Source organism: Pelodiscus sinensis, chromosome 8, assembly GCF_052426305.1.
Source record: "Pelodiscus sinensis isolate ZL-2025 chromosome 8, ASM5242630v1, whole genome shotgun sequence".
Classification (NCBI taxonomy): domain Eukaryota; kingdom Metazoa; phylum Chordata; order Testudines; family Trionychidae; genus Pelodiscus; species Pelodiscus sinensis.
This window is the reverse complement of record NC_143059.1, coordinates 73,052,739-73,074,038: the sequence shown is the minus strand read 5'-3', so window position 1 is coordinate 73,074,038 and position 21,300 is coordinate 73,052,739. Positions and strand designations below refer to the sequence as shown.

At 45.2% G+C, this 21,300-nt stretch overlaps 1 protein-coding gene across 12 annotated transcripts in view; it reads right to left on the bottom strand.

Moving 5' to 3' along the window:
• The window catches only part of BTRC (beta-transducin repeat containing E3 ubiquitin protein ligase), a 174,000-nt gene that overhangs the window by 75,009 nt on the left and 77,691 nt on the right, over positions 1-21,300 (bottom strand). For 7 of the 12 annotated variants that reach the window (XM_075935605.2, XM_075935603.2, XM_075935610.2 and 4 more), the window contains 2 exons: positions 18,533-18,610; positions 4,561-4,650 (listed from right to left, as the gene is read on the bottom strand). In XM_075935605.2, coding sequence (XP_075791720.1) covers positions 4,561-4,650; positions 18,533-18,610 — 168 coding nt within the window. The remainder of the gene's footprint in view (positions 1-4,560; positions 4,651-18,532; positions 18,611-21,300) is intronic. The other 5 variants (XM_075935608.2, XM_075935614.2, XM_075935612.2 and 2 more) reach the window with 1 other exon arrangement.

Below are 21,300 nucleotides of genomic sequence, written 5' to 3'. Positions count from 1 at the left end.
TTAAAAAGACTGAATTTTCAGTTTAGAAAAGAGGAGACTGAGGGAGGAGGGATGTGATAGAAGTCTATAAAATCATGACTGGTGTGGAGAAAGCGAACAAAGAAAAGTTCTTTGCTTGTTCCCATGACATAAGTACTAGGGGTCACTACATGAAGTTAATAGCTAGCAGGTTTAAAACAAACCAAAGGAAGTTTTTCTTCATGCAGCGCACAGTCAACCTGTGGAACTCCTTGCCAGAGGATGGTGTGACGACCAGCACTTTAACAGGGTTCAAAAAAGAATTAGATAGATTCATGGAGGACAGGCCCATCAATACATATTAGCCAAAATGGGTAGGAATGGTGTCCCTAGCCTCTGTCAGAGACTGGGAATGGCTGACAGGGGAGGGATCACTTGAGGATTCCGGGTTCTGTTCACTGCCTCTGGGGCATCTGGCTTTGGCCGCTGTGGGCAGACAGGACACTGGGCTGGATGGACCTTTGGTCTGACCCAGTCCGGCCATTCTTATGTTCTTATAACCTCTGAAACTACCTTATAACTACCCTGAGGAGAAAGCTGAGAATGAACTGTTAACGTGTGGGGAAAACCAATCTGTGTCAAGGGTGTTTTTGTGGGTGGGTGGTTGGTTGGGTTTTTTGGGAAATATAATCGGAGTAGAGCAGCTAATTCAGAAAGTGCTCAACCTATTCTGAAAAGGAAACGTGTCACGTATGTGAATGCTCACTGGGTGGGGCAGGGTGATGGGGTGGACGAGTCGGTGAGAAGACGGGTGGAGGTAGGGTCTGCAGAGAGGAATGGGGCTATTTTGGGGATGGAGATAAATGAGAGTCCTAGGGAAAGGGAAAGTGGCAGAGAGCTCAGGTAAGGGGGAAACGGTGGGATTTAGGGGGAGCAGGAGAAGAGGAGGGACACAAATGGGTGGGGTGGCAGGGAAAGCTGCAGATGTATAGGTAGAGGCCTGTGACCCCTCAGCCTTCTCCTCCGTGTGTGCTGGGAAATGGGGTATGCTGCCCCTCTTGAAATCGCTGTGCCCCTCTGCACGGGAGCTGGGACGGATGCAAATGTAACCATCTGAAACGAATGACTGAGCGGGGGTTGGTCCTGCTTTGGGCAAGGGGATGGATTAGATGGCCTCCTGAGGGCTTTCCAGCCCTGATCGTCCATGACGGTGTGAACTGTTACGGTCCATGTCACTGCGGAGTGGCGTGTGTCAGTGGGGCGGCTGGCCAGAGTATCAGCAGTCCAGTTTGGAAGGGGTGAGCTGGCTGGAGCTAGGGGGATGGGGCCCAGCTGGGGTTGGCTCGTGTAGATAAGAGGCCAGGCTTGGTGTGCGTATGCAGCAGCGCCAGGCAGGAGACAGAAAGGACCAACTGCTCGGGTCAGAATGGCTTTTACAGAACTCTTTCATGGCCTAATGGAACGGGAAGGTGACCAGGAGCTGAAAATGTTCGTGTGCTCATAGGGGTGCTACACGTTGCGGGAGGTGGCGGGACACGGACATGGGGAGAGTGACACTTGTTTTCTCTCTCCTGTTTAAAGTTACTGTGACAACCCTGTTATAAAACAGTCAAGATCCTGTGACACAGACTGTGTAGGAGATCTCTCTCCCTGGGCCTGTTAGCGGCCACACAGTGCTAATTCAAAGCATGGTCATTATCCCCATACCACAAAACATACAGGAGGGTGGAAGACCATTGAGGAGTCCCGTAGCTACCATGTGGCTTAACGGGGAAACCACCGCTGTTGGCTATGCCACTGGCCTCCAGAGTGGCCTTGAGCAAGTCACTTCCTGTGCCTCAGTTTATCACCTGTTTAAAATGGGGATCTACTGATGAAAAGGGCTATCTAAATGCTAGCTTTTTTGTAATTGCCTAGCTACAGTGTATGTCAGTGGAACTCGAACAATAACTGCCTAAATGATCACTAACTCTGACATCACTTATTTTCTCTTAAAAAAAACCTAGCAAATTCATTGACAAAAGCCTTTGTTGAGACTGTGCAAAAGCTGCCCGGTTGCATTTTGGGCCCTTCCAGAGAGTCAAGTTCAAACCATGGAAAACAAAGAAATACAGAGTTAAGGTGTACTTAACTGTGATGACCCAGTATGCCCATAGCGCACTCACATTCTGCCTTTGCAGCTAGTGCATCTCCCGCAGATAACGGAGCACATGACAACAGCAGCGCAGGCAAACACCTTCTCTGCCAAGCAAACCTTGTTGTTAGGTGAACTGTTCTGAATTAGAGCTTGTTCTACACTCAGACTCGGAATCTGAAGAGGTCGGGGAATTTATGAAGGTCTTTGAGACACCGGGTATGTGAGTTAGGGATGTTAAAATCAGGGTTATTTTTACGACTAGTCGATAGAATTTGTATCGACTATAGTTGATCGGGGAAGGCAGCTGGCTCAGTCCCAGCTCGCGCCGGGACCAAACTCCCCTGCAATTTAAAAGGCAGTAGTAGCTAGGGGGAGGCTGCCCAGCTTTTACTGCCTTTTAAACTGCAGCGCTGCAGTGGGGTATGGTCCTGGCGAAAGCCAGGCCGTCTGCCCAGCTGGCAGCAGCCTCTGTCCACGGGAGGGCCCAGCTCCCAGCCACTATGGTTGGGGGTGCTTTGCAGCAGCAGCCCATCTGCAGAGGGTCCCAGAGGAGAGAGGCTGCTGCTGGAACAGCCTGTGCCCGCAAGTAGCCTGGACCCACCATGGGTAGATTTGATCTGACACAGAGGCAGCAGGAGGGGAGGGGGGAATGCTAGTAGTCAACTCGACTACCTGATAACCCTAGGCTTATCGGGTAGTCGATTAGTCAACTACTCTAGTGTGAGTGGTCCTCAGAAAGCCAAATTCCCTGTGTTTTGTAACTACAAAACAGCAACAGTCACCCATCAAGCAACAGAAACCACTACTACGGGAAAACAAGTACTAATGAAAAACTATATAAACACTCCATCTCCATGGTGCTTGTATGATGGAGATGCAGTATTAAAACCTGTGCTTTTCCATGTCTGGGGCCAAAATTCAAGTCCACCTGTACGAGTCTTGCAGTCTCTACCTCTCTCTCCTTGTTGCTTGTCAGTAGCCCACCGAAAGATTTTTTTCAAGGAGGGATTTTTTTTGGGTCCCTATCATTTTGAAGGGGCAATTTCAATTCAGAGGGGGGCACAAATGAAGTCAAGACTTGTACTTCTACCACTTCCCTTCCTCAAAACTCAGATGACCAGGTCCAAAGCCGCTGTTGCTTGGTAGGTGGTAGTAGATGTACACTGTCAATTGTAGGATGCGTGTGAAGGGTTTCACGACCCCAAGGTTTGTCTAGGGGCTGCAAATCATGTACTCGGGCACCCTGTCAGGAACGTTTTACCCGCTTTGAGGAACAATGGGCATAACAGCAGGTGGCAGCAGGCAATACTGTACATCTCGATCTGCAAAGAGGTTAACCGGGCAGCAAGCGACAAGCGGCTGCACGTCAGGCTGGGATCGGTCGCTTCCAGGAGGCTGTGCCTTTCATAGGGTGACGGCATGCCACGCGTGTGTCTCTTGTGAGCTGCATGAAGCGAACATTCGTGCAATGGAAAAGTTTACAGATGGAATAGCCACCTTCCCACTGGAGCACCTTCACAGAAAGGTGGCTCCTGAATAGGCAGGGCAGACTTAATAGCCATTCAGAGCGAACTCTGAGAAAAGCAAATCCCAAGAAGATCCCGGGAGTAAGCAGTCAGAAGAGGGCGCAAGCTTCCTACCGGTCACTTTATCAAGACAGAAGAGCAACAAAGTGCCAGCTGACTTCAGTAACAGATGGCTGCCTGCACTGATCTGTCTTGCCTGCCCACTGAACTTCTTTCCAACAGAATTATGGAGTTCATGCAAGGCTGACCAAGGCCCCGCGCAGCCCTTTTTGTACTCACAGCGTCATGGCTGGCGTGCTTCCTGCTCACAGATAATCACGCATGTATACATCCGATTTTATACTAGGTACACTTAGCTTTAGGGAAAGCGAACAGAGAGCTGGGTGGTTGCTGACATTTTACTTCTCACCCCCATCCCCAGTTATTATATTTCCCTACCAATGTGCATTAATTGGTGCAGCGATATGAAAATGAACGTATTCACTTTTTCTTCCCATTTTCTCCTTTTCCCTTCCCTCCAAGTAAGGTGTAAGGTTTGTTCCTTTAATTACAGGGTTTCTCCCTTCAATGTTCTTTCTGTATTTCTTCTTGACCCATCAAGGCCTCATGGTGCAAAGAGCCTCCATCCGGCATAGGCTCATGTATCTCTGAGTACTGAGCTGCAGAGGGCACGGGACACGATAGCACAAGGGGAGCAGATCCTGCTTCTGCAGGACATTAGCCTGTTGATCTGGTTAGCTGGGGACCCGTACCTCCATTTATCGCAGACTGGGGATTGCAGCACACTACCAGGTCAGCCTATGGGATACCTGTGAAAGATAGAAGGCCTGCACACACTATTTGTACTTTGTTGAAAGAACAGTAAAAATTAGTTTTTGAAAAAAACCCAACATACGGCTCAAAGTTGACACAAAGGAACAAAACCACAACATTACTTACTTTGGCCACACAATTTTCAGCCTTCATAGCAGTGCTTGCTAGACATACTGTTTCTTGGTTTAAGCACAGTCTGGCACAGCTGTTATAGGTCTGTGGAAAGAGAAAAAAAATTCTCAGAGGCACACAATTTGCTGCAAGGCATCCGACTTTTGGTGCAAGATACTCTAACAACTCAGCGAAGCCATTCTACTACATTTCTGAATCATTTCTCTCTCCTAAACAAAAGAGGAAAACAAGGTGAAATGGAGTTTCAAATCCCATTCAAACTAGTTTATAAAATAAATCGATACAGGGTGCATGTGGGATAAAACATCCCTTTCCCCCATCTTGCCTGGATATATTCTTATTTAAGTAGAAGCTTAAAGTACAGGAATGCAGAACAGCCTGGATCATCCAGCTCTCCTTACAAGTCACAACACTGATATCTGTTGAGAATGGCCAAGGGTTAGCGTATGGACAGAATTCAGCAGTTTCTAATGCTGGATCCAAAAGAAGAAATGGATGGGTGGGAGAGAACACAACTCCTTCCAAATGGCTCTGTGGAGTAACCAACTAGGTCTTTCAGCAGTGGGTGGGACAGACTAGAGTGACTAGATTCAAACTAGGACAAAGTCACAAGCAAACAACCTTGCAGACATTTGCCCACGTCATAAACCCACCACTTTGTCATGTTTAGCACTTCCTACTCAGGAGAGGGGTCAGAATGAATAAATACATTATAAATCATGGTTTAGATGCACTGACCTAACTGTCAGGAGGAAATCTGGACAGTACTTTTTCGCTCTATGCACTACTCCAGCCAGAATCTCATTGTATAAGCATCAGCATTTACTAATTTCAGTCTGGAACTTGAGAGGGAGAAGAAAAAAAAGGGACATGCACATGCTTTGTTTCCCCATTTTTCACGACTGAGCTTTTTTTTTTTTTTTTTAAACTCACCTGGTTTTCCATTGTTTTCAGTTGCATTTGTAGTGTTTTATACGTGCATCTCTTCCACTCTGATTTCCCCCCATTTTACAAATCCATTATTATATATGGCAACACACAATAGACTGTATTACTAGGCAATTCATAAATTAAGTGCTAGGTACATAATTAAAAGACCCTATCTAAATGGCCCTATCTAAACAGACAACTCCTCCCCATCCCCAAATTTAGTTCCCATTTGTAAATAGGAACTCATGAGAGAGAGATTAAATAATTTGCCCAGGATGCAAAAGGAAGTCGGTGGCAGAATCAGGATTTGAACCCAGCTCCTTAGTCGTGGTGTAATCCCCTCACTTCCAAGCAAAGTACACAAACCTGCTGAACAAGCCTCCTTTTCAAAACCCAGCCTTATAATAATGTTTTACCCCATAACCACCTCATAACTACGGGGACAGGAAAGAATGGATTGAATACAAAAATCAGCAACACTCCATGTTGAGTCCACAGAGAAGAATCTAAAAACTAGAACTGCTCAGCAGGAAGGGAGACCTCCATTATAACCACAGAGAACCCCTAGTGGGCATGACCATGTATAAATAAAGGACACTTATTCCAGAGCATTGCAAACTCCCATTATTTTTATTCACATAGGAGAGACAGGGAAACACCAGAATTTCCAGTCCAAGTGACTCCCTGTGGTTTTGGATAACAGTCAACAAATTTCCCTGGATCTCAGCTTGTCCATCTATAAAATGGGAATATCACTATGTACCTCACAGCGCTGTTAGCACGGTACTTTGACAGCATAAATCTCTATATCAGTGCTAAATTATAAAACAGCCATATAATTCCTCACTTTTAAAAACCAACTCCTCTCGCAGACAAGCTGCTTGTCATCCCAGGCTGCTGCCTCTGATACAGAGGCAGCAGTGGAGGGAAGTGGCAGCCCCTGTCTGGGGAGGGTCTGTGCTCCCAGACCCATCGCAAGCCGGAACTGAACCAGGCTGCCTTCATGCCTCGCTCCTAATACGCTTTAAATGCAGAGCCGCAGCGGGGATAGGTCCCAGACCCACCGCAAGCCAGGACTGAGCCGGCCTGCTGGCCAACCTGCTAAAATATTTACTGGCAAGTGGGGGAGGGGGGAAATGTGTGTAGTCTATAGTATTAACCGATACGCTGTTGCTTATTGGTTAATAGACCACACTATTACATCCCTAGTGTTGTGTGAAGAAAAACTCCCTTTTGTTTGTTTGAAACCTGCTACCTATTAATTTCACTTGGTGACCCCTAGTTCTTATGCTATGGAAACAAGTAAATAACTTTTCCTCATTCACTTTTCTCCATACCTGTCATGATTTTATAGACCTCAATCATCTCTCCCCTGAGTCTCCTCTTTTTTAAGCTAAGTCCAGTCTTTTTAACCTCTCTTCATATTGCACTCATTCCAAACCCCTAATCAGTTTTGTTTCCCTTTTCTGAACCATTACCAATGCCAAGATACCGTTTTTTGAGATGAGGCGACCACATCTGTACGCAGCATTCAAGACGTGGGCGTACCATGGACTCAACAAGGTCATTCAAGGTCAAGGACTTAACAAGGCACATTCAACTAGGTCTCAGGCTAAAACTTCATGGGTGATCTAGGTATTCTTTTAAATCAACGTAAAAAGTTGAAGACACTGAATCATTAGCAATTGAGGCACTTACACCGAGTTTATGAACACACCATATGACGTTCATTTTCCTTTCATTTATGTACTACCAAGGCCAAAGTTCTGGGTTTCAGCTGAAAGACGAGACTATCTCAAATTGAGAGACTCTGGCTCCCTTCAGTGTTTGAGGTGCTTGGCCAATCTGCTACTGCTCCAGGAAAGACCCTCAAAGCCATCTCTTGAAAGATAAAATTCTGTCAGCTCACCTTTCAAATGGGACCCTGGTAAGACTCTTTTCTAGCTCGACCCCACCCTGTTCAAGTCTCCCCTCATTTCTTGTCATGAGGTTTCTTTGCAGAGGAAGCGCTTGGAAATGGTAGCCTAGTTCTACGCCAGAGGCATATAGCTTTGCGTTGGAGTGCTTTAATATGTTTTTATATTGCATATAAAACATGCAAACATAAACCAGTTTGCTGAAAGCTACCCTCTTTGTGAAAGCCGGCTGTAATTCTGAACAAGTTTTCAATTTTCACACTGCTGCTAGGGTAAAACATTTTAAAGAGTTTAATTTTTACAGTGGCTTTACTGACATGGGATTATCTAACAAAGTAATGGCTAATCAATAGAGGGTTTAGTTGTCAGGTGAAACATATAACATACTAAAAGGGATTGATTGCCAGACTCTTCCTTATTTACTAGGAGGTATATATTTAAAATGACACAAACTTGTTACCAAGCCGCATTCTTTTAACCTTGCAAAAGCCGTTTGAGAAAAACGTTAAGCAGCCCTATAGCAAAACAAGCTCTAATGAAAAAAAAAGTCTACAATGATATGGCAGCATCAAATCATGTCAGGAGCAGGAATGTGATGCAGAAAAGGAGAACCACAGCGCTGCCTTCATTCTTAGCCAAGGGCTTAAAATGCCACACGGATGCTAGACCATAGTTCACTAAACATATCTAATCTCACTCCACGTGGATTTTAGATTAGATTTTTCTAATGCGTATGTGACTGGGTCTGATAGACTTCTGCCTTTTTAAAAAGAGAGCATGACCCCTGCACTCCTTGCAGACACAAGACTGCCACTGATGTCAATGGAGCTTTGGATGAGTGAGGAATGCCAGACTGAGTACGGAATGCCAAGTGGATTTGTGTTCAGAAGGATTTCAACCAGGGGAAAAGTCATTTCTTTGGCCATTTATCCAGAGAATCCCCAAGACTCTGAATAAAACACCACTTTTTAATAGACACTGCAGCTCAGAAGTTCAATTTTTTTCACTAGTTTACAATTACGTGATTGATCAGAGAAAGCGAACGCTAATAAAAACCCAACAAAACCCGTAGCCTTCCTCCAAATCATTTCCCGAGCAGATTATTAAACTGCTTCTTTTCAAACAAGTCCTTTTGTAGCTAAACACAAATTACCAAACAGGTTTTTAAAAAGGGGAGTTATTAGACTCTGAAGGATTGAGCAGACGTGGGAAGTTCTATAAACAAATCACTCCAGAAGATTTGCAGAGATCACTTTCATCTCACTTACAGGGTCTTAGGAGACCTGCATTAATTATCCTTAAGGCCTTTCACATGGACTATCTAAAATAAATGAAAATTTATTTATTTATTTCAAATGAGGCACTCCGCCTGAAAGTATTAAATAAGGTCTACAAATTTAAAAGCATTTTTATGAATAGGTAATTAAAGAAACAGAAGACTAAAATTAAGTCAAGCTGCAAAACATTACCCAGAATCCACTGTGAGGGGTTTTGCTCTTTTCTTTTAAAAGCACATTTAAGACTACATTTTTGCTACCAAATGCCCACGATGATGGGCGAGCAGGGTCTGCTGTGGGAAGTCATAAGACAAAATACAGAATAGCCAAACAAAAAACTAGAATATTTACAAGATTGTCCCTAAAGTGTCATTTGTCATATTGCAATTACACCTTGCCTACTGCAAAGCCCGAGTCCTTAATAATGCCACTAGAGGGAAGTGTCTCAACACACGGTAGACAGGGAATGGGTTTTCTTGAGCAATTACCATAACAAAGCTCATGTGGCTGCATGTACCTTCTAATTACTCACTACAATTAAAATGACTAACCCATAACAAACAGCAAACAAACCCCCATCCTGTCTGTTCTCAGAATCGTCATTAAATCTTACATTGGTTTCCTCATCTATCAAGCGGAGGGGAAAGGGTATGGCACAATGTGCAAGTACCACAGGACTATTCAACGGAGTAAAAGCATTTAACAAAAACAAAGAGCAAGGAAAACGGGATGTCTTATGGAAAAAAAAAAAAAGAAAAAGAAAAGAAGTGCCGTGGTATTTAGCCATCTGGTAGCTGTTTGAAAACAAACTGCTCTCAAAAGAGCAGAAATGCAGTACATCCCCTCTGAGGTCACTGGCTTATGAATGAGACTTTTTTAAAGAAATCCAAACTCATGTTGGGCTGCTGCTACTTTCATTTCCTCTTGGCCAGCTGTGCAAAGATAACCCCATGCCCATTCCAACCACAGCAGGTTATTCCAAGCAGGATGGCTCTCTGGGCAGGGCTTTTCCATGCCATTGTTCAACATTCCTCAGTTTAAATCCTTCGTTTTACCAGGCTCGTCGTCGTTAAGGGAAGATGGCAGCCAAGCGATTTTTCTTTCCATTGACCATTTGTGACATTTCGCCAGCAGCGCGCAAGGTGTTGAAAACCTGGCAGCTGTTACCTCCTGGGATGAAGCTCCTTTTTTATCCTCCCATGACAGTTTAACTCAACGGGTCAGCACCTTTAAAGACGGCAAAGTATCGCTGAAGTGGATGGAGGCTTGAATTACTGTTCCCTCCCCAATCAATGTAAGCCCTCACTGCAGGTGAAACACTTCATCTATAGAGGTGCATGGGGGAGGAAAATGTAATGCCCTGAGCCAGATGGTTTTTATCTTGTTTTTTAAAGAAGAAAGGAACAAGCTAACAAGGGGACAGCTACTTTGTTAGCTTCTTGGCCTCTCTCATGGCTTTGGATCCCCAGGGTTCCAGCCACACAAGAGAGAGAATACAGCAAAATGTAAACACTTAAAGAAATACAACTAGGGGGCTGGCAACATGCTGCTTTCAAAGAGCTGAGAGAGTCCTGCTCAGAGCTTTATTTATCACTGCCCACGTTCTTTGGATGGTAGGTGGACACAAACACAAAGGGCAGGGGGAGTAGGCAACACTTGCAATTGACTCAATTACGGAGAAATGCAGAAATTCAGCAAGGCTGACAGCTCCTATTAGCGCTAATGCTGGAAGAATCAAGTGGCGTCGATGCAACAATTACATTTTAACTTGGACTTCGGCACAAGCGAGGTCGTCCCCAGCACTTTATAACGCTTAGCGCAAATGAAAGGCACACAGTCATTTTAGTTTTGCAACCATTACGGGAGGAAAGAAAGCAACGTTACACACGATCAAGTATTTCTACTGCTTTGACAGGACGTTTTCCTAGCGCACTTCGTGAGAGAGGAGTTAAATACGATACTGTGAAATTAACACCACTCCTCCCTCACCCCCATCGGCTCTCGAAAAGGAACATTTGCACTACAAAGTAGCTTATCTAGATTAAGAGAAGCAGCTGCATGGCCACTAGCACTTGTATGCTTCCCTTTATAACAGTCATAAGTAGATGGGACGAGTAGATGAGACTGCACACCAGAGAGTCACCCGGAGAAAGGTCACAAAAAGCAAAGCCACAGACTGAAAATGAAGGTGTCCAATGATTGCTAACCGATCTGCCCATTCCCTTGCTTGGATTTGGTCTGGCTTCCCTTGGTGTGATTTGTCTGTACCTGAAGCTCCTTGGGACCATGCCTGCTTTACATTCTGAACAGTGTCTATAATGTGTTAGGTGCCGCACCCATTTCCAAAAAAAAGACTAAAAAAAAGGAAAAATCCCAAATCCATGACTCAGAACTGCAGTAATGTTCTACGCTGGGAAGTAGAAGGGGAAGTTTTAAAATGGCAGAGGGATGTCAGAAGTAGGCTGGCAGGCAAAGATATTTGGTTTGGTTTTTACTTCCACCTGGAAGATGCTCGAATGCGGAGTTTGGCTTGCAGCATGGCGAACATGACAGCAATCCCGCTGCCATCAGCACACCCCCACAAGGCACCTTTGACACAGCTTTCCCTGCACACAGCCCGCCCACAGAAGGAATCACGGCAGCAAAAGGCACTTCATTATTCCTCAATTCAAGAGAGGGAGGGAAGGGTTCTTAAACAACCTGCATTGTGCTTTTCTTTTTTAAAGAACAGGGGGGTAATCAAGTTCAGGGCAGCCCCGGACAGCTGCCCTGTGACCTACTCATGCTGACCCCCACTATTCATCACTTTCCTTAGGACTATGAGGGCAAGCTCCCCGGGTAGTGACCACCACAATAGACAGATACAAGCCAACAATAATATGGTTCCTGCAAAAAAACCAGATGGCACCGCAATAAATTTACAAATCGGCATTCATGGCTCTGCGGAAAATACCCAGGAGCTAAAAGGCTTGAGGAGCCCCCAGAGAGCTTCCCAGTTTCTAAAGGCCAGTTCTCTCCCCAAGACTATTGAGCGCATGTTCTTCATAAATGAAGAATGGAGCTGTAGCCCTTAAGACAACAAATGCCTGGCCTAATCAATCTAGCATTTGGGTCTAACACTAAATGATAGGCCCTGAAAACTAATTATGTTTTTTGGCAAGGCGGCTGCATTAAAATGGAAACACCCAGGTTAAAAAGGCACCGCAGCATTTGTGAGCCTTTTGGAAAAGGCTGCACACGCGCGCACATACAAATGCACATGGCTTGCAACGGGAACCTGATTCAATAACTCATGCATTTATTTTTAAAATGAATCAGATTAGTCCCATGTGTGACCTGCCGGTCCATCTGTATGTGCTGGACTTAATGGGACTCTTCTCACGCTTGCTTCAGTTTGAAGTATGAGAGAGATAAATTTAGTTTAATTTTCAACAGATCAAGCTATCCATTTTCCAAATGGACCATCTGGATCAGCCTATTAAAATTAATTTATAACTTTGCAGTGTGAAAATTCGTTTGTTAGCATAAATAAAGTTGCCAAAAACTTTTGCCACTCGTCATTGTATTTCTGAGGGCTGTTTCCCTACCATGACTTTCACTTTACATCTCAAAAATTTTATTTTATCCTATCGAACAGCTGTCAAGCGTAGAATCCTTGCTTCAGAGCTCTGCTCAGCTCTCGTTTGTTTGTAATGTCCTAGCCAACACTAATAGCTTCGATCCACCACTGCGTTTTCTCAGATCCCTATGCCTTCTTCCATGCTGCTCACCATGGATGGAAAGCCCTCCCAAACCCAGTATGTTAGGCATCCAAACGATGCTCATATAACTCCCTAACTTCTCACAAAGCCCATTTGAATCAACAGGAAAATGTCATTTCTTCTAGGAGGAAAGTCCACTGGGCTGAATCAAGTGGGCTTCTGCCAGTGTTAGGGATGTTAAAATGCGGGTCATTGGCTAACCGTGTAAAACAAGCACCCACATGTGGGGCATCAGCCAGCTTCCCAGGGAGCTCTTGCGCGTCAGGAGCCAGCTTTTAAGCCGGCTCCCCAGGTGTACCAGCTCCCACCTGCTGCCCCACCTACATGTGTTTTAATATGACTAAATGCAGAGGCAGCAGTGTGGGTTGGCTTTTAAGCCGGCTCCCATCTGCTGCCTTGCTCCTGGGGAGCTGGCTGCCACCCCCTGCTTGCTGCCTCCATACCAGCGGGGCAGCAGCCAGCTCCCCGGGAGTTGGACTAGGAGCCACATGTAACTGTTAAGCTCATGATGATCAGTTACCTGTTTAAAAGGCTACACTCTTACATCCCTAGCCTATGCACAGCTCTGGAAGCAGAACAAGATTTCTTTAAACTTTTTTTTTTGAGTGACTCAGAAGAAAACATAAAATTACCCTTGATACAGGGAGCAGTAAATAGTGAAGAGGACAGGTCTCCGATTCAAAGGAATCTGAATCGCCTGGTAAACTGGGCCCAATGTGTGTTTTAATATGGCTAAATGTAAACTTAGCTGTCTAGGAAAAAAGGGCAGGGGACTATACTGGGAAGCAGTGACTCTGGAAAAGATTTGGGTGGCATGGTGGATAGTTAAGAGTCCCAGTGCCATGCTGTGGCCAAAAGGGCTCAGGGGATGTAGAGCCAAGGGACTCCCGAGCAGAAGTACAGAGGTTATTTTTACCTCTATATTTGGCAGTGGCGAGACCAGTGCTGGATTACTGAGCCCGGTTCCGGTGCCCCCCATGCAAGACGGAAGTTGATACATTGGAAAGGTTTCAGAGAAGCTCCACAAGAACAATGAAAGGACTGGAAAGTGTGTCATCCCTTAAGATCCTCAGAGCTCAATGGATTTCGTTTGACGAAGAGAAGATTAAGGGAGGACTTGCTCACCCTGTAAGTACCTACATTCGGAACAAATATTTACTAATAGGCTCTTCAGTCTGGCAGAGAAAGGTATAACCCTTCCCGTGGATGGAAGCTGAAGCCTCACAAATTCAGACGGGAGGTAAGGGGATCCATGTTTAACAGTCAGAGGAGTTAACCACTGGAACAATTTACCAAGGGCAGTGGTAGATTCTCCATTACTAATTTTTTAAATCAAGATGGGATTTTTGCTAAAAGATCTCCCCTAGGAATTACTTTGGAGAACTTCTCTGGTCTATACCAGACAAGGAGATCTCTTTCGTCTCTTTCGGCCTTTGAGTCTATGACTCTGAATGATGGGCCCCCAAGCCCAAAAGAGCCTGCCAGCCCAAAGTAACTTTCAAAGTAACGGCTGTGCTTCAGTATGGCATGAAATCAGAGCAGTGAGATGTAAAGCAATGCAGCACCTCACTTAAACTTTTCTACTGCAGAGTACCAAACAAGCATCGCCCTTATTCAATGTGCCCTAATTCTGGGGGAAAGAATAAAATACACGGCTGTGCATGCCTCTAACATGCTACACGTACATTTGGAAACCTCGGCCAGTTTCTTGCCCTTTACTAACAGGGGAGAAAGATGAGTGCACGTCACTTCCCCAAACTTGCAGGACAAGTCCAACAGGTGCAAATGCTGCCACCAGGCCAAATACTGAAGAAGTTTGGAAATATCGAGTTCTAAAAGTGAAGGAAGGACCGTGCAATGACATCATATTAGAATGCCTACAGAGAGAAAAGATAAGAAGGCCACCTTGGAGACAGCCTTTGAGGTGCATTTCAATGTTTCCACTTTTTGTTTGCTGATGCATTTTTCAAGAATAATACAGTAGACTTCCGATATTCCGGAACCTAGGTGGTGCCAGATTATCTGATATGCTGGACTATCAGGAGGTATTATAAGGTGGACACGGACACGGTATCCAGTATATACTGTATATAAAGTCATAGAATCATAGGACTGGAAGGGACCTCGAGAGGCCATCGAGTCCAGCCCCCCCCCCGCCCTCAAGGCAGGACCAAGCTCCGTCTACACCATCCCTGACAGATGTCTATCTAACCTGTTCTTAAATATCTCCAGAGAGGGAGATTCCACCACCTCCCTTGGCAATTTATTCCAATATTTGACCACCCTGACAGTTAGGAATTTTTTCCTAATGTCCAATCTAAACCTCCCCTGCTGCACTTTAAGCCCATTACTCCTTGTCCTGTCCTCAGAAACCAAGAGGAACAAATTTTCTCCTTCCTCCTTGTGACACCCTTTTAGATATTTGAAAACCGCTATCATGTCCCCCCTTAATCTTCTTTTTTCCAAACTAAACAAGCCCAGTTCATGAAGCCTGGCTTCATAGGTCATGTTCTCTAGACCTTTAATCATTCTTGTTGCTCTTCTCTGTACCCTTTCCAGTTTCTCCACATCTTTCTTGAAATGTGGCGCCCAGAACTGGACACAGTACTCCAGCTGAGGCCTAACTAGTGCAGAGTAGAGCGGCAGAATGACTTCACGAGTTTTGCTTACAACACACCTGTTGATACAACCTAGAATCATATTTGCTTTTTTTGCAGCAGCATCACACTGTTGACTCATATTCAACTTGTGGTCCACTATGACCCCTAGATCCCTTTCCGCCATGCTCCTTCCTAGACAGTTGCTTCCCATCTTGTATGTATGGCACTGATTGTTCCTTCCTAAGTGGAGCACTTTGCATTTCTCTTTATTAAACCTCATTCTGTTTACCTCTGACCATTTCTCTAACTTGCTAAGGTCATTTTGAATTATGTCCCTATCCTCCAAAGAAGTTGCAACCCCACCCAGTTTGGTATCATCTGCAAACTTAATAAGCGTACTCTCTATCCCAATATCCCAGTGTTTTAACCTTTTTTATTGTACATACTGGATACAGTATACTGTAACGTTTTATTTTTTAACCCTTTTTTCTCGGTTCAGCAGCTGCTGCTTCTGCGTTGTGACCCGTTTTTGCCGGACTATCGGGAGTGCCGTACAATTGGATGCCGGACTATCGGGAGTGCCGTACAATTGGATGCCGGACTATTGGAGTTCTACTGTAGATTCAGAATAGCCTTCTTCTCCCTTCTTGATCCTTTTTGAAATTAGAACCACGGAGTCAGACCAAGTCCCCCCTCTGATGGTGGGACTCATTCTACTGACTATCTATAGGAGGTACTTGACGGCTGCTCTTGCGCTGGTTTCTATTGGTATTGCTGAAGATTAGGAGAACCATCACTGTGTGTTTGAGATATCTGATTGGTTCTTACAACAATTCCTCCTCCAAGTCAAGGACACATCTGTCTTTCAAGAAGGGCAGACAGTTCTGTGCTACTGGGAGAAGCTTGCAGCTAATCTTGATCTCATGCAGGACTGGTCTGAGTTGGAATAATGCTGATTTCTTGGCATATGCCAAGTCAGAGAAATCATCATTGCATTCCTCCCACTCTGCCATGCTCTTGTTCCATGTTCTGCTGTGGTATGCACTGACTCGCTGGCAGTATGTAGAAGACAAAGAACCACGAGGAGAACCAACATGCTTTATAGGAAACTCTGAAATCTGTATTGCTTGGTTGCAGTTTTCTTCTCCTTTTCAGATGAGTTATCAGGGTGCAGAGGTCCCCATTAAGATATTTAATGATAGGACACAGGATCATAAAAGATTTAGGGCTGGAAGAGACCTCAGGAGGTCATCTAGTCCAACACACTGCCCGAAGCACAGCTAACCCCAACTCTATCATCCCAGCCAGGGCTCTGTCAAGTCTGGCCTTAAAAACCTCTAAGAATGGAGATTCCACAGCCTCTTTAATCAACCCATTGCAGTGTTTCACCCCCCTCCTAGTGACATTTGCCAGAAGCGAAAATCTTTTCCTCTCTCTCCTTCCTGGGCTTGCTCAGCACGCTTGGGCATCTTGTGGAAGCAGCAGGAAGACCTAGGAAAGCCTGTTGTCTGCTGAAAAAGCAGAATTAACCCCCGAAGCTCTCTGGTGGCGCCCACAACATTGCCTACGACAGACAGTTCTGGCTCTGACCCCCAAGCTGCTGAAAGATCAATTGGTAGGATCTGTGGGCCCGCACTCATAGAAAATAGCAAGTTAAAGCATGAGAAAGATAGGAAAGCGGGAGGACTGGGAATACATCATTGAAATCTGGCATTCTTTCCAGGGATCCCACTTGATCTTGTACTAGCTCCATTTTTTAGATAATTTGCTTCTCACAGAAGGACTGTGCATCATGCACACCACAGATTACATCACTGACACTTTCTATGGCTGAATCTTGAGCTATAAAACCAGCATCCTTCTTCCTTGAGCTATGGGAAAAAATAAGTATGGATTGAACCCCTCTAGTCTGGCAACATCTATGGTCCGGCATGATTTTAGTTAGCCACATGTCTACTTATCATGGGTGTGGCCACGTCCGCCACAGTCCCATACTGTTTTACAGCCACCAGTACTGGCTCTCAGCGTTCTGTGCTGTTATTTAGCTCTAATTTATCCCTAAATGTCTTCTAAGAGCCCAGCAAGCAGTGGAAATCTTCGTAATACTGCTAGACAATATTGACCTGTGGTTTGGCAAATTCTCTGGTTCGGCGCAAGTCAAGTCCTGAGGATGCTGGACAAGAGAGATTCAGTCTGTACTCTTCCTATAAAATGTATTTTTCCTTAGACAGTACTGAAGGGACTGATAGATGAGTAGGCATCTATACTGTACCCTCTACTGTTGTACTCTCTTCCTCTCTAATTGCTAACTAATGGTTCTTATATGGTTCTTTTAACTATCCAGTCTGTAGGTGCTTATAGGCTATCGGTTTTGCCTGTTACATACTAGCTCGGATTTCCTTTTGATATTTATATGCCCACTGCCCCTTTTTGTCCCCCCCCCTCCCCGCCTTCTTCCCTATTTATTTATTTTTGGTTCTGGACATCGAACACTCCAGTCATCAGAAGAAGTGGGCTCTGACCACGAAAGTTCACGATACCATCTACATGTTTTGTTAGTCTTTAAAGTGCTGCCAGACTATTTGTTGTTTTTTAAGTTTATCCTGTACAGGCTAACTCAGCTACCCCTCTGAAGATTATAAAAGTGACCACAGAGGTACATAGACAGTTTACAAAACCTTTGTCCTTCTCTCTCATCCAGGATGGTGGAACCACTGAATTGGATCTTTCGTTGGTACTAGGCAAGTTGACTTGATTTTTGGGCTGAGAGAAAGGGGGGGGGGGATTTGCTCTCTAAGGATACTGAAGCATTGATTTGTTGAACTCCAGGGTGCTCAGCAATGCAGAATACATACAGGGAGATATACTCCCTGTTGCGTAGAACTTCATTTCAATTAAGATGCAAGGAATTTGTTTTAATACAGAGGAGGGATCAGAAGAGAGGTTAAAATGTTTCTGGGGGCACAGCAAATCAACAAGGACTCCTCTTAAACTTTTAGAGGGAAATTAAAGTAGCTCTACTTTTAGGTTATCAGTGTGACAGTGGCTCTCAAAGCCTGCCTTCTAGGTATGGTATGAAACACAGCTATTCTAAAGCACCTGGAGATTCTTGGGTGCTAGGTACTGTAGAAAGGCAAAATGTACGCTCAGTGAGACAGAAGGAGTAGTACAGACCACGGCTGGAGAGTCCCCACTGATTAGCAAAACAAGAAATTTCAGATTACAAAGTCCCAGCTGATGGCACTATATTAGTCACTTAGGCTTGCTCATATTTATAAAAGCCCAGCACGTCTGATTTTCCCAGGTACAATGCTACTTGCCTTCTCCCACTAAGGGGAGTAACAAAGGATATGCAGGCTCCAGCATGGCAAATACACCAGATTAAAGTCAGGAACCTAAGCTCAGACTCTTGTTTCCCAAAGCGTTTTAAGAGTCAAGCCATCTGAAAGCTGGATTGTATTTTTAAGAGGCTAATTGCATACCTGTCTAAGTGAATTCTTCTCTGGCGTGATCTTCCTAGGGGGCTCGCCATTATTACAGTCTTCTCTCTCTGAGGAATTCTGTGAAAGAAAGGAAGCTTTAATTCAGTTCTTAAGCCCCAGTATTATTTGGTGGGAGGAAAGAAAACTGAGTATTTGCAAGCCACACACACTAGATTTTATCCATACCAGTAAAAGCTAGCCTCAGGTGTAAATCAGCTGGCTTGTTAGGACCAGGAGAGAATTTTTCTCATTCTTGATAAATAATACACCATTGGATAAGCACAGTGGAAAAGTTTTTGTTTGTTTGTGACTTCCTCTATAACTGCTAGGACTGACCGCTGGTGGAGGTAAGATGCCAAGCAGGTGACTTGATGGCCTGATCTAATCTACCACCACTTATGTTCCTGAACTCCATATAGTATCTTGTTTTCAAGATTCCATTTTATAAAGAGTAAATATAGCTAATAAAATTCACCTGCTTCTCCATATTCCAGCCACTCTAGATTAGCATGAATATTGATTGCCCAAGAGTTTAGTGGGGCCCCAATATTCAGATTTCTTTGGCCGACCTCTAAATTGTAGCAAACCAGACCGTCACACAGTGTCATGTTAGCGTTCACACCATTTCTGCTCCCAGTGTCGTCTCTCTGGGCTCTCCTCTCTTTCCAGAAAAGCGGACCTACACGACAATACCACCCCCTATTTGGGAACATAGAGGGCTGAGGAAGGAAGAGGCTGCTGCAGGAATACTCCTCAGCTGATGATGGGCTCAGAAAACTTGGCGGGAGATTTCTGTTCTCTTCATGCTCTGGTACAAGCCAAGGATTAGGTGTCTGGGAATAGTGGTATAAAACCATGCTATTGCTTAGCTTAGGACAGAGGCTGTCTTAGTCTTTGGGGCACGTTCAGCAAACGATTATCTGGGGGCGGGAGACCTGCCCACATCGGCCAGAGAAGCCCCTCTAGAATTAGCTTTGGAGGAATTCTGTACCCACATCTAAAGCCAGCGTGGGATAGCCTGGAGGTCACAAACCCACACATTCCGTACCTGGAGACGAGCCAGCTTTTAAAGGCCCGAGGAAGAGCCACTAGGGAATGCAATGCCAGTAACAGGAAGCGTTTTGGGCTACTAGCAGATGGGATCATGCTAGGATTTTAAGGTGGAAGCTGAATCACCTTATGATCATCTCCTCCCAGAATCCTCTTCACCCAATTAGGAAATTTATTAACATGTCCAGATCCCCCTTAAAACTAGCTCCCAACCCCAAATTTTGGTTACTGGCTGGATCATCTATCAGGGAAGGAAGAGCTGGTATTCTGCAAGCAGTGTGAGGCCTGTAAAGAGGAAGCAGGCTATAGGACGTCATCAGTAGTGTAGCAGGTGCTATTAGATCAGCAAGGTCTAGGTAGGTTACAGATTCTAGTTTAACTGAAGGGGAGGAAGACAGTGGGCAGGCGGCAAGGGCCTGAGCCAAGTTTACCAAGAGATGGAAGAAAAGGAAAACCCCTCAAGCTGGTATAAACCGATCCTGAGGATTCCAAGTAAGTTAAAACCTACAGACCAACTAGTGAGCTTCACAAGACACAGAACTCACGAAGCCCAATGATGCCTAAGCAACTGTAGCCCAGCACCCAATGGTTTAGAGTGTAAATGAATCTGAAACAGGCCTGATAACTCAGCAAAAGAACCAAATGTTAGAAAGTTTGCTCACAGAGCCGTTAAGCCTGGGTTAGAGAGGGCTGTGAATAGCTAGGTTAGTACAATAGTACAAGAGCAAAAAGGAAATTAAGATGCATCTTTGCACACACATTGCTCTGTTCTCATCTGCACAGTTTAACAGCTGATTAATGCAAGGAAGGATTTCCATTTTGGTACTTCTGGAAACCGATTAAATGCTAGAGATACAGGACTTGGAAGTTATTGCCAGGAACTGCTTTTCTTATCTGTTTTAAAGATGCATTTTGAATATTCAATCTCCCTTCCCAAACAGCTTCAGAAATCCTATTTTTCCTCAAGTTGGGTGTGTTTTTAGAAAATGGTTATTAAAAGTGAAATCTCATCTTCTCCTTGGCTCTCAAACGGCCTTTCAATGTCATTAAAGTTAAAACAATTGTCAAAAGCCATGAAATTCAATGTGGAGTGGGAATGTTAGATGCCATTTCATTTAATTTAATAATAGTGTAACTGCACCAACTCTATCGGTTACATGATTATTCGATGGGCCCCGAGGCGGGCCGGCAGCCTGTGCGCTCCAGGCCTCACTCCCAGGGAGACACCCTGCCAGCCTGTACTCCTGCCTCTGTCTCAGGCAGGAGCTGGCTTGCCTCTGATACAGATGCAGCAGTGCAGGGCATCCCATGGAACAGCCTCTGTCCGAGGGTGGCCTGAGCTCCCCGTGCACAGGGGCTGCTCCGGCATCCCACCTACACCTCTCCCCCGCACTGCTACCTCTGAGACAGAGGCAGTAGCGTGGGGGAGGGAGGAGAGGGAGAGGGGGCAGAGGCGGCTCCGTGAAGCCGGTGTCCATGGGGAGTTGGCTTTTGAGTGGCCTCCCCTTGAGCACTGGTTCCCAATTTCCCCCCGCCTCTGTGGCGGGAAGCTCCGCAGAGCTGGCTTCCTACATGTACCGGCTCCCACCTGCACCTCTCTCTTTCCACGCTGCTGCCTCTCTATCAGAGGCAGCAGCGTGGGAGTGGGCGGGGCAGGCGGCTCTGCGGGATGCAATGCTCACCGACTCCTCCTGGACACCGGCTCCCTCCTCCCGCCA